At 41.7% G+C, this 13,063-nt stretch overlaps 1 protein-coding gene across 2 annotated transcripts; it reads left to right on the top strand.

The window, feature by feature from the left end:
- Positions 1-425: 425 nt before the first annotated feature.
- On the top strand, positions 426-11,531 carry LOC145866026 (E3 ubiquitin-protein ligase TRIM8-like). 2 transcript variants are annotated; one of them, XM_082970910.1, is made up of 7 exons: positions 426-1,119; positions 1,553-1,648; positions 7,276-7,326; positions 7,687-7,789; positions 9,732-9,797; positions 10,100-10,498; positions 10,637-11,531. In XM_082970910.1, the coding sequence occupies exons 1-6, from the start codon at positions 523-525 to the stop codon at positions 10,294-10,296; spliced, it is 1,110 nt and encodes a 369-aa protein (XP_082827036.1). In that variant the 5' UTR covers positions 426-522; the 3' UTR covers positions 10,297-10,498; positions 10,637-11,531. The 2 variants fall into 2 exon arrangements, with proteins under 2 accessions (XP_082827036.1, XP_082827035.1); XM_082970909.1 differs by lacking the exon at positions 10,637-11,531 and having other exon boundaries at positions 7,687-9,797; positions 10,100-10,497.
- The last annotated feature ends 1,532 nt before the right edge of the window (positions 11,532-13,063 follow it).

The following is a 13,063-nucleotide window of genomic DNA, read 5'->3' as shown; positions in this document are numbered from 1 at the left end:
ACAAGCATTTCCCTTCACCCACAATAACATCTGATAAATATGTGTATGAAACCAATAAAATAAAATGTGATTGTATTGTTGAAAGTGTTAGATAATTCTCAATCCGTGTTGTGTCTTGTCTAAGAACAGCCCTTAGCCGTGGTACTGTATAATAACCATATATCACACCTCCTCAGGACTTATCGATTTATAAGGCATTATAAAGGTGATTAAAATAATGATACATACGTACTTCATAGAAAACTGTTACCCTTCATATATTCTAACAACTCACATTTTAAGATTCATTATGTCATTTGTTCCATGTTAAGGGCTCTAACATTGGAACAAAACTATTTGTCTCCCTCTTGATGTTGCATGCAGTTCCTCTCTCTCTTCCTGCATTCCTCCCTCCCTCCCTCTAACCCCACCCCTCTGGCAGAACCAGGAAGTCCATCCCCCTTCACAAACTCTCTTCTGAGGAAACGAAACTGATCTGAGTCTCTGTGTCGTCTGTCTGTGTGAGAGTGAACAACCGTCCAAATGGCTCAACAGGGAGTTCTGCTGGACCAGGACCAGTTCTGTTGTTCTGTCTGTCTGGATCTACTGAAGGAACCAGTCGCCATCCCCTGTGGACACAGTTACTGTAGGAGCTGTATTGAGGGCTGCTGGGATCAGGATGTTCTGAAAGGGGTCTATAGCTGTCCTCAGTGCAGACAGACCTTCAGTCCGAGGCCGACGCTGAGTAAAAATAACATGTTGGCTGAGGTGGTGGAGAAACTGAAGAAGACAGGACTCCAGGCTGCTCCCCCTCCTGCTCTGTGCTATGCTGGACCTAGAGATGTGGTGTGTGATGTCTGCACTGGGACCAGAAAGCAGAAAGCCCTCATGTCCTGTCTGGTGTGTCTGGCCTCTTACTGTGAGACTCACCTCCAATCTCACTACGAATCTCCTGCTTTGAAGAAGCACAAGATGGTCAAAGCCACCGCACAACTACAGGAGAAGATCTGCTCTCATCATGACAAACTGCTGGAGGTTTACTGTCGTACCGATCAGCAGTGTATCTGTTATCAGTGTACAATGGACGAACATAAAGGCCATGATACAGTGTCAGCTGCAGCAGAGATGACTGAGAAACAGGTAAGACCAGAACAACTTATTGGTGACTGTCTGATAAACAAAGAATTAAAGATACAGTAGGAACTAAGGCTGTTTGAATATGAGATCATTGAAATGAAATGAATCCTCAGCAGAACAAATATGAACACAAACCTTGAGTATATTGATATGTCAACCCAGATTCTCTAAATGTATCACCATTTTATAATGTCAAAGACTATTATCATTCTGAATGCCCTTTTATGAGTCCAAAGTTCAGTCTCAACCTGTTGATACATGTAGTCCTACCATAAAAACTATAATCATTCACATAGCAACAAATAAATATCATTTAGTAAATGGACCATCCATTTTTTTAGATCTTCCTCTCTATGGGCCCTATGTCACATTACTATACTATTGATCTACTGGACTAATAAAGCTTGATAGCTCATTGAAGAGTGATTCTCCACAGAGGCAGCTGGGGATGAGTCAGCAGAAGGTCCAGCAGAGATTCCAGGAGAGAGAGAAGGAGCTGAAGGAGCTCCAACAGGCTGTGGAGTCTCTCAAGGTGAGTATTGTTGACCAGAGGAGACACACCATTTCACCTGTCTCCTCCAGTCAGAGAGAGAGAGAGAGGAAGAGGGGCCCCTATCCAATCCCACTGACCCCACTGTTGGGAACAGGTTGTCACTGCTGAGGCAGTGAAGAAAGTAGAGGAGGATGGGTCAAGGCTGAGGGATCCTGAGAGGATCCCTGTGAGTAGTAGATCTGTGACAGCACAGAGGGATGGGCCAACCATTGATATATGCTTCAGTAAGGTTGGCTTCTTAGTGTTCATAGCAAATGGTTATCAACTGTACCGCAGAAATGGAATGTAAATCACAGAAGAAAAAAAATGTTTTGGTGGCAGCTGCAGAGAAGTATTTGGTCATACTAGATTTGACTTCAGAAGAGTTCCAGGGTGTGTTGAGTGGTGGTGTCCTGTCCTCCCAGGTCGTTGGCCTGGTGCAGGAGCAGATAGGGTCAAAGTAGTGGAATGGGGTAGTGGGTTTTAATGAGTGTAGGGTTAGTTGGCCTGGTGCAGGAGCAGATAGGGTCAAAGTAGTGGAATGGGGTAGTGGGTTTTAATGAGTGTAGGGTTAGTTGGCCTGGTGCAGGAGCAGATAGGGTCAAAGTAGTGGAATGGGGTAGTGGGTTTTAATGAGTGTAGGGTTAGTTGGCCTGGTGCAGGAGCAGATAGGGTCAAAGTAGTGGAATGGGGGTAGTGGGTTTTAATGAGTGTAGGGTTAGTTGGCCTGGTGCAGGAGCAGATAGGGTCAAAGTAGTGGAATGGGGGTAGTGGGTTTTAATGAGTGTAGGGTTAGTTGGCCTGGTGCAGGAGCAGATAGGGTCAAAGTAGTGGAATGGGGTAGTGGGTTTTAATGAGTGTAGGGTTAGTTGGCCTGGTGCAGGAGCAGATAGGGTCAAAGTAGTGGAATGGGGTAGTGGGTTTTAATGAGTGTAGGGTTAGTTGGCCTGGTGCAGGAGCAGATAGGGTCAAAGTAGTGGAATGGGGTAGTGGGTTTTAATGAGTGTAGGGTTAGTTGGCCTGGTGCAGGAGCAGATAGGGTCAAAGTAGTGGAATGGGGTAGTGGGTTTTAATGAGTGTAGGGTTAGTTGGCCTGGTGCAGGAGCAGATAGGGTCAAAGTAGTGGAATGTGGGTAGTGGGTTTTAATGAGTGTAGGGTTAGTTGGCCTGGTGCAGGAGCAGATAGGGTCAAAGTAGTGGAATGGGGTAGTGGGTTTTAATGAGTGTAGGGTTAGTTGGCCTGGTGCAGGAGCAGATAGGGTCAAAGTAGTGGAATGGGGTAGTGGGTTTTAATGAGTGTAGGGTTAGTTGGCCTGGTGCAGGAGCAGATAGGGTCAAAGTAGTGGAATGGGGGTAGTGGGTTTTAAAACCTCTCTAGGCTAGGCGGGACGAATTCGTCCCACCTACGTAACAGCCACTACTATCCTGTGGCGCGATTTTCAAAACCTTAAAAATCCTATTACTTCAATTTCTCAAACATATGACTATTTTACAGCCATTTAAAGACAAGACTCTCGTTAATCTAACCACACTGTCCGATTTCAAAAAGGCTTTACAACGAAAGCAAAACATTAGATTATGTCAGCAGAGTACCAAGCCAGAAATAATCAGACACCCATTTTTCAAGCCAGCATATAATGTCACCAAAACCCAGAAGACAGCTAAATGCAGCACTCACCTTTGATGATCTTCATCAGATGACAACCCTAGGACATTATGTTATACAATACATGCATGTTTTGTTCAATCAAGTTCATATTTATATCAAAAACCAGCTTTTACATTAGCATGTGACGTTCAGAACTAGCATACCCCCCGCAAACTTCCGGGGAATTCGCTAACATTTTACTAAATTACTCACGATAAACGTTCACAAAAAGCATAACAATTATTTTAAGAATTATAGATACAGACCTCCTCTATGCACTCGATATGTCCGATTTTAAAATAGCTTTTTGGTGAAAGCACATTTTGCAATATTCTAAGTACATAGCCCAGGCATCACGGGCTCGCTATTTAGACACCCGGCAAGTTTAGCACTCACCATAATCATATTTACTATTATAAAAGTTTGATTACCTTTTGTTGTCTTCTTCAGAATACACACCCAGGACTGCTACTTCAATAACAAATGTTGGTTTGGTCCAAAATAATCCATCGTTATATCCGAATAGCGGCGTTTTGTTCGTGCGTTCCAGACACAACCTGAAATAGTAAAGAAGTGTCGCGCGCATGGCGCAATTCGTGACAATAAAATTCTAAATATTCCATTACCGTACTTCGAAGCATGTCAACCGCTGTTTAAAATCAATTTTTACGACACTTTTCTCGTAGAAAAGCGATAATATTCCGACAGGGAATCTCCTTTTCGGCAAACAGAGGAAAAAATCCCAAAGGCGGGGGCGGTCGGGGTCACGCTCATAAGGCCAGTGTCCCTTGATCGGCCACTTGAGAAAGGCGATAATGTGTTTCAGCCTGGGGCTGGAATGACGACATTCTGTTTTTTCCCGGGCTCTGAGCGCCTATGGACGACGTGGGAAGTGTCACGTTAGAGCAGAGATCCTTAGTAAATGATAGAGATGGAAAAGAAGTTCAAGAAATGGTCAGACAGGACACTTCCTGTAAAGGAATCTCTCAGGTTTTGACCTGCCATTTGAGTTCTGTTATACTCACAGACACCATTCAAACAGTTTTAGAAAATTTAGGGTGTTTTCTATCCATATGTAATAAGTATATGCATATTCTAGTTACTGGGTAGGAGTGGTAACCAGATTAAATCGGGTATGTTTTTTATCCAGCCGTGTCAATACTGCCCCCTAGCCCTAACAGGTTAAGCTCTAGTGTTATGTTTTGGGAAGTGTGTTTTCATCACCTTAGGGTGACACTAGAGACTTGTGAAGAGCAGACTCCTTAGGGTGACACTAGAGACTTGTGAAGAGCAGACTCCTTAGGGTGACACTAGAGACTTGTGAAGAGCAGACTCCTTAGGGTGACACTAGAGACTTGTGAAGAGCAGACTCCTTAGGGTGACACTAGAGACTTGTGAAGTGCAGACTCCTTAGGGTGACACTAGAGACTTGTGAAGAGCAGACTCCTTAGGGTGACACTAGAGACTTGTGAAGAGCAGACTCCTTAGGGTGACACTAGAGACTTGTGAAGTGCAGACTCCTTAGGGTGACACTAGAGACTTGTGAAGAGCAGACTCCTTAGGGTGACACTAGAGACTTGTGAAGAGCAGACTCAACAACCTCTCTCTGCATCATCAGGACAGTTGCTTTGTGAGAAAGTGTTAACTGTGGAAGGCGTTAACCCATGTACACAGTTAGCCAATTGTTATGTAAAATGCCGCTCGGAAGGTCCAAGTGGTCTCGTCTTGGCCCCAAGTCAGAGCAGGACCACTGAGGCCATAGCTCAGCGGGACACTGGATCCAGGCTGTGGAGTTGGAAACAAAGTCTGTGGCCACTCTGGGGAAAATCCTCAATGGAAATGGCTGATATCTGTAGAGGTTCTGTATAGAAGCTTATAGAAAGTATGGATTAAACACACCTTTATCTCCATCCTCTAGATGTTTACATTTTAACATCCTTATATAACCAGCTCAGGGCTCCATGCCTGTTTTCTAGTTAGTTTAAAGACTTTCCTACAGTAGCTTCTCCAACCTCGCCTCATGCTGTGAGTATCTGGTACTATGCTACACTGCACATTGGAGATTCAGGAACGTTTAGAGGTATTGGCCTATCAGAGAGTCAGAGCCGGCATCCCAAATGGCACCCTGTTCCCTATATAGTGCCCTACTTTAGATCAGAGTTCTGGTCAAACGTAGTGCTCTGGCCATTAGGCTCTGGTCAAAAGTAGTGCACTATATAGTGAATAGGGTGCCACTTGGGACGCAAACTGGGAGTCTGTTGGCTCTGTTCCTCTAGTCTTAGACAGACCTTTAGTTTGAATTATGGCCACCACATGCTGGGACAACCACCCCAGGAGGTAATGTCACACTCTTCTTCTGGCTTCTCTTCCATTATCTCTTTCTTTCTCTCTTCTGGTCTTCATTCCTGCCAGTGTCAGAGGAATAAGGAGGAGATTGTAGAGAGATAGTGTGTCACAGCTTGCCTCTTTGGAATATATGTACTATCTAGAATGGAGACTGCCATTGTCATTTAGACCAGTTAGCTTTTACCAGTCCTATCACATTTTAGAGAGATATACGTCTGTATGACATTACAACAGATAACTGGAAACATTTTATGTTCTTTTTAAGGCAGCTGCATTTAGAAGACAGATTTCTTCTGTCCACAGCTGTACAACTAGTGGAATTCTGGATATAGATACTGTAGTTACTGTAGTAATGTGGTTGTAGATGTATAGATGTACTGTAGTTACTGTAGTAATGCGGTTGTAGATGTATAGATGTACTGTAGTTACTGTAGTAATGCGGTTGTAGATGTATAGATGTACTGTAGTTACTGTAGTAATGTGGTGGTAGATGTATAGATGTACTGTAGTTACTGTAGTAATGCGGTTGTAGATGTATAGATGTACTGTAGTTACTGTAGTAATGCGGTTGTAGATGTATAGATGTACTGTAGTTACTGTAGTAATGCGGTTGTAGATGTATAGATGTACTGTAGTTACTGTAGTAATGCGGTTGTAGATGTATAGATGTACTGTAGTTACTGTAGTAATGCGGTTGTAGATGTATAGATGTACTGTAGTTACTGTAGTAATGTGGTTGTAGATGTATAGATGTACTGTAGTTACTGTAGTAATGCGGTTGTAGATGTATAGATGTACTGTAGTTACTGTACTAATGTAGTAATGCGGTTGTAGATGTATAGATGTACTGTAGTTACAGTAGTAATGCGGTTGTAGATGTATAGATGTACTGTAGATCTTTTCTATTTAAATTAAATTGTTGTCTCAGTTCATTCCAATATATAAATTAAATGGCTTTTTACTGTATTACAACCAACCTTTTATGTAAAATGTTCACAATATCAACATTCCCGTAACTTGTTTCGATATCATAGCGTAAACAAAATTAGCCCGACCATTTGACAGAACTAACCGCTCCTCAAAACATACAATTAATCTTTATTCTCTCTAATGCCTATGTTTTTGTATTTTTTGGGCAATGTTTTTGCCCATTTAACATACTTCTTATCAATTTGCGTGAATTAATTGATATGGCAGTAGATCCATTTACATTAATTTTAAGGTTGTGAGCTTTCTTTGACAACAAAAGGATAACTCAAAGTCATTAACCTTGACTCTAGATGTGATCAGTCGTCATGTCCTCATTTTGTATTTAGTCTGTTCAAGACGTAAATGTGTTTCAGATGACGTCTCGATATGGTATGACCCAACCAGAGCAGAGTGTGTGTGTTACACGGTCCTCATATTGTTGGCTAGCAGATATTGTACAGTTTTAACCATTTCTATAGAGTCTTGCTTAAAAACCCCAGATCCACATATTAATATTTTCATCTATAGGTCATCTATAAAACAGTATTATCCATTTCTTATCACAAATTATTTTCACATACAGTATAATGTATAATATCCTAATTTACTGTTATGGTGCTGTGTTATTACAAACAAATATTTATTCTTCATCATTTCATTCAAGGCAAGCAAGTCCAGTGGAATTATACCCTTCCAGTGTCCTACAGCAAAGCAGGTAAGAAAGCTGCATTCTTGTTATTAGATAAAATAGTTAATGTTCTTTGTAAACACATTGTGGTATTTTTGATGTGAGGAAACATTGTAGTAATTTCCAGTAAGACTTATACAAATTAATTTTAGAAAAAGACGCTATCTGCAAAATCTGAAGCGCCATCATGATCGTTATGAGAAGGCTAAAAAAGAGATAGCTGAGAGACAGAGGTCTTTCAATCAGTTCACCATAATTAATTTATCTGTGAGTATGTAGGTGTTATGCACAATGTGATGGTACTGTAGGGAGTATGATACCCCAGGTATTAATACATGTATAAGTTATTGACAGAATTAGATGCTTTTTTTCTCCATTTTTCTTCAGACCTCTACTGACCTACTTGATGAATCTTCGGATGCTACGGACTATGACGATGCAGACTATGTTCCAGACACATGTGGCAGTTTCTTGGATGCTTCTATTATAAGTACTATAAGTTCTTGTAGTAAGGAATATAAAACCACAGAAAATAATCTCCACCACAAACTGTCAGAGAACACACCATTAGGGAACGTTACAGCACACAGTGGGGATAGTACCACCAGTTCAGAGAAGCCAAGAACATTAAGTTATTCAAAGATGCGCAGCAATCCTTGTACTTCAGTAATAAGCTGCAGTGTGAATTCATCAGAGAACACATCACACCAGAAAAGCTCCATAAATGTCACACCTTTGTCAATAACAGCAAAAGGAAGCAAGTACAACAAGAAGCAATTTTGTCTTTATTGTAAAAAGGCCATTTCTAAATTGGCAAGACACCTCGAATCCATCCACAGTGAAAAGCCTGATGTTGCAATGGCTTTCAGTTTTAATAAAGGATCCCGCAAAAGAAGAGAGTTGTTACGCTCTCTTAAGAAGAGAGGAAACTTTGACCATAATGCTGAAGTGGCAAGCTGTGGCACTGGAGAGATGGTTGCCTGTAGAAGACCTAGTACTGCAAAACCATCTGATTACTACCGTCACTGCAAATTTTGCGAAGGACTGTATGCAAGAAATTCCCTATGGAGACGTGAGAAACTGCCCGAAGAAATCTGTTGAGGGAGAGCCTCAAGTTGGGCGGAAATGGATTCAATTGCACATACCAAGACCTGACTCAGTTAAGGAAGCTGTTTGGAAGATTGTTTGTGAAATGAACCAGGATGACGTTTCCTCGGTTGTAAGGAGTGAAACTGAAATCCTTTGTATCGGCGAGTCAGTGTTAAATTCCAGGAAACCATATGAGAAAAGGAATGACTACGCACGCCAAAAAATGAGAGAGATGGCAAGACTATTGATAACGGCAAGGGCTATAACACCATTGAAGAGCACCGAAGACCTTGTTATGCCCTGTAACTTTCCCCATGTGATACAGGCAGTAAGATCTGTTGCTGGTTATGATGTTGAAAGCAACTCGTATAAAATCCCATCATTGGCTTTGAAATTGGGACACAGTTTAGCCAAAGTTGCAGGCATTGTGCAATGCAATGCCATCATTGCAAATCGCCCTGCTGTTGCAGAGTCTGCAAAGCAATTTGCCACTTTACATCAGAAAAAGTGGACAGAGTCCATTTCAGCTGCCGCGTTGGGTACACTTCAACAAGCCAAATGGAATAAACCACAGGTTTGACCCTTTACAGAGGATGTGTCGGCGCTGCACAAGTTTCTTGCTACTGAGCGTGCTAAGTGTATGAAGGACCTTGAGGAAGAACCCAACAGCAAAAGCTTTGGAAATCTTGCTAAAGTGACTTTGACGCAGGTAGTACTATTTAACAGAAGGAGGGAAGGGGAAGTTTCAAAAATGGAGCTTCAGTCTTTCACATCCAGGGATCTTACGGAGCTGAATCCAGACATTGTGAGTGGCCTTACTGACTTTGAGAGGAAGCTTGCAGAGCACTTTGAGAGAGTTGAGATTCGAGGTAAAAGGTCAAGAAAGGTTCCAGTGCTTCTAACCCCTGACATGATTGCTGCTATGGACCTCCTCATGATAAGCAGGAAAGAGTGTCAAATCCACAAAGAAAATGTGTACATGTTTGCACGGCCAGGTATCCTTTCCCATTACAGAGGCTCCGACTGCTTTCGCAAGTATGCAAATCAATGCGGCGCAAAGAACCCAGAGGCACCTTTCTAGGACATGACATCCATGTCCATAGAGAATTCTATCGGCTTCCAGAGAGTACCCTGCAGCTCGCAAAAGTCAGCAAACTGTTGATAGCAATCGAAAAAGGAAGACTGCCTTACCTGCAGGGGAAAGGGCTGGATGACATTGAGGTCAATCCTGAAGTTAAAACTTTGTTTGAAATATAGTTTTTAGCAACTTCAAATATAACTATTATAAGTGTTGTTAGTCCTTCATTTAAATAATTGGCCGTAAATGTTTTTTACCCAACCAGATGAAGTAGAAATGAGTGATGATGATTCCAGCGAAGAATCCATTGCTGACCTACATCAATGCAAAGGTATCCTGACTTGTATATATGTGGTAATATCTTTAAGTTATGTCACATAAATGCACATTTCTGTTGGGATTATCGAAACGATCCTCTATCTGTTTTTAAACAATCACATTGGTGGTGATAAGTAATTCCACATTTATGGATTTGCAATCAGTTTATGTTTATATCTGAAATATCAGTTAATATCTAATGTAGAATTGCGTATTGCCTGACATTGAGGTTGTTTACAGTGAATAATACAAGCAAGCAAATGTATTGTCATAAAGCTCATAGAAAATAATCACATTCATTATTACTTTGCAAAGGCTCAACAACAGAAACTTCTAGGGACCAGACACTTCTGAGGCAAACACAAGAGTCAACCACCCTGGATAACATGGAGGGCACTCCTGAGTCAACCACCCTGGATAACATGGAGGGCACTCCTGAGCCAACCACCCTGGATAACATGGAGGGCACTCCTGAGTCAACCACCCTGGATAACATGGAGGGCACTCCTTAGCCAACCACCCTGGATAACATGGAGGGCACTCCTGAGCCAACCACCCTGGATAACATGGAGGGCACTCCTGAGTCAACCACCCTGGATAACATGGAGGGCACTCCTGAGCCAACCACCCTGGATAACATGAGCAACACACAACCAAGACATGGTAAAATAGTCACATCCCAAGCTTCCTCAAAGTGCTCCAAAGGAAAGCAAGGTTAGTAAGCATTTTGTATTCACATGTATTGATAACATCATATAACTACTAACTAGAATCCTTTGTATCATATCCTCCATTTGTCACTTTAACAGAGCTCATTGTTAATCAGCTGTATTTTGTTTGCATTTATGAAAGCTGTGAAGGTGAGAAGCAAGTGGACAGGTGATGAAGTGAAAGCTGTTGAGCGGCATTTGCTTAATTTCATAACAAGTTGCAGAATACCAGGTAAAAAGGACTGTGACTCCTGCCTACAAGCAGAGCCAGTAGCTCTGAAAGACAGAGACTGGTTTGCTATCAAATATCCACAACAGAAACGTAGCATTAAAAAGGAAGATGAATAGATAGAACTAGAGCCAACTGTAGCTCAGGTACCATCCAATTCCAATCAGCTTCTCCTCAGATAGTGTTAATATCTGTGGGTTTCATTTTCATATTATTTTCCTTAAATGATTTATATTTTTGGTTCTTGTACAAACATGCCACATAGGCTCGACTGTAGATCCAACATGTTCGTATTGTTTATGTATAATTGAGGGCTATTAATGAGCATATGTTTGCCACTTATGGTCACATGTTTTTGGAATAACAGTTGATGATATAGGTTAATACTCTGCTCTCATTGACAGGGAAAAGAGATAAACAGTCCTTAAAGGGATTGTTATTGTTCCCAAGTTTTCAGCAGCACTTTGTTCTTAACCACAAGTTGTTGAATGTGGCAAGGTGTTTCAATTACTGTTAAACTATTACCATTTCAATGGGTGCTTGTAACAGGCCTTGTGTATAGTAACTTGCACTACGTAAATATGATGTAAATCCCTACGTTATTTAGACAGTTAGCTGAATATACTGTACACTGTCATGTTTCATAAAAGCTGGATGCTTTAATAGAGAGTTTCTCATTCATTTTAAACATGCCATTTCTACTGCCTTGTGCATAGCAGGGAAGGAGGCAAAGTGTAGGTGGTCTATTCTGGGTATTCAATTGATTTGTTAATTTGCATATTTTCACTGGCACTCAATAAAAGTAAGAAAGGCATAAAGTGTTCCCTCTTTTTTTACATTAATATTGACTGCAAATGTATATATATATATATATATATATATATATATATATATATATATATATATATATATATATATATATATATATATATATATATATATATATACAGTGGGGGGGAAAAGTATTTAGTCAGCCACCAATTGTGCAAGTTCTCCCACTTAAAAAGATGAGAGAGGCCTGTAATTTTCATCATAGGTACACGTCAACTATGACAGACAAAATGAGAAAAAAAATCCAGAAAATCACATTGTAGGATTTTTTATGAATTTATTTGGAAATTATGGTGGAAAATAAGTATTTGGTCAATAACAAAAATGTATCTCAATACTTTGTTATATACCCTTTGTTGGCAATGACACAGGTCAAACGTTTTCTGTAAGTCTTCACAAGGTTTTCACACACTGTTGCTGGTATTTTGGCCCATTCCTCCATGCAGATCTCCTCTAGAGCAGTGATGTTTTGGGGCTGTCGCTGGGCAACACGGACTTTCAACTCCCTCCAAAGATGTTCTATGGGGTTGAGATCATTACAAGACCATGGTGCTTGCCTACGGAGCTGTGAGGGGAACGGCACCTCCATACCTTCAGGCTCTGATCAGGCCCTACACCCAAACAAGGGCACTGCGTTCATCCACCTCTGGCCTGCTGGCCCCCCTACCTCTGAGGAAGCACAGTTCCCGCTCAGCCCAGTCAAAACTGTTCGCTGCTCTGGCACCCCAATGGTGGAACAAGCTCCCTCACGACGCCAGGACAGCGGAGTCAATCACCACCTTCCGGAGACACCTGAAAACCCACCTCTTTAAGGAATACCTGGGATAGGATAAAGTAATCCTTCTAACCCCCCCCCCCCCCCCTTAAAAGATTTAGATGCACTATTGTAAAGTGGTTGTTCCACTGGATATCATAAGGTGAATGCACCAATTTGTAAGTCGCTCTGGATAAGAGGGTCTGCTAAATGACTTAAATGTAAATGTAAATGAGATCTGGAGACTGGCTAGGCCACTCCAGGACCTTGAAATGCTTCTTACGAAGCCACTCCTTCATTGCCCGGGCGGTGTGTTTGGGATCATTGTCATGCTGAAAGACCCAGCCACGTTTCATCTTCAATGCCCTTGCTGATGGAAGGAGGTTTTCACTCAAAATCTCACGATACATTCATTCTTTCCTTTACACGGATCAGTCGTCCTGGTCCCTTTGCAGAAAAACAGCCCCAAAGCATGATGTTTCCACCCCCATGCTTCACAGTAGGTATGGTGTTCTTTGGATGCAACTCAGCATTCTTTGTCCTCCAAACACAACGAGTTGAGTTTTTACCAAAAAGTTATATTTTGTTTTCATCTGACCATATGACATTCTCCCAATCATCTTCTGGATCATCCAAATGCTCTCTAGCAAACTTCAGACGGGCCTGGACATGTACTGGCTTAAGCAGGGGGACACGTCCGGCACTGCAGGATTTGAGTCCCTGGCGACGTAGTGTGTTACTGATGGTAGGCTTTG

This window comes from Salmo salar, unplaced genomic scaffold (genome assembly GCF_965601325.2).
Source record: "Salmo salar unplaced genomic scaffold, fSalSal1 ptg000117l, whole genome shotgun sequence".
NCBI classification, from domain to species: domain Eukaryota; kingdom Metazoa; phylum Chordata; class Actinopteri; order Salmoniformes; family Salmonidae; genus Salmo; species Salmo salar.
The sequence above is the reverse complement of the archived record's forward strand: the minus strand, read 5'-3'. Positions and strand labels throughout refer to the sequence as shown.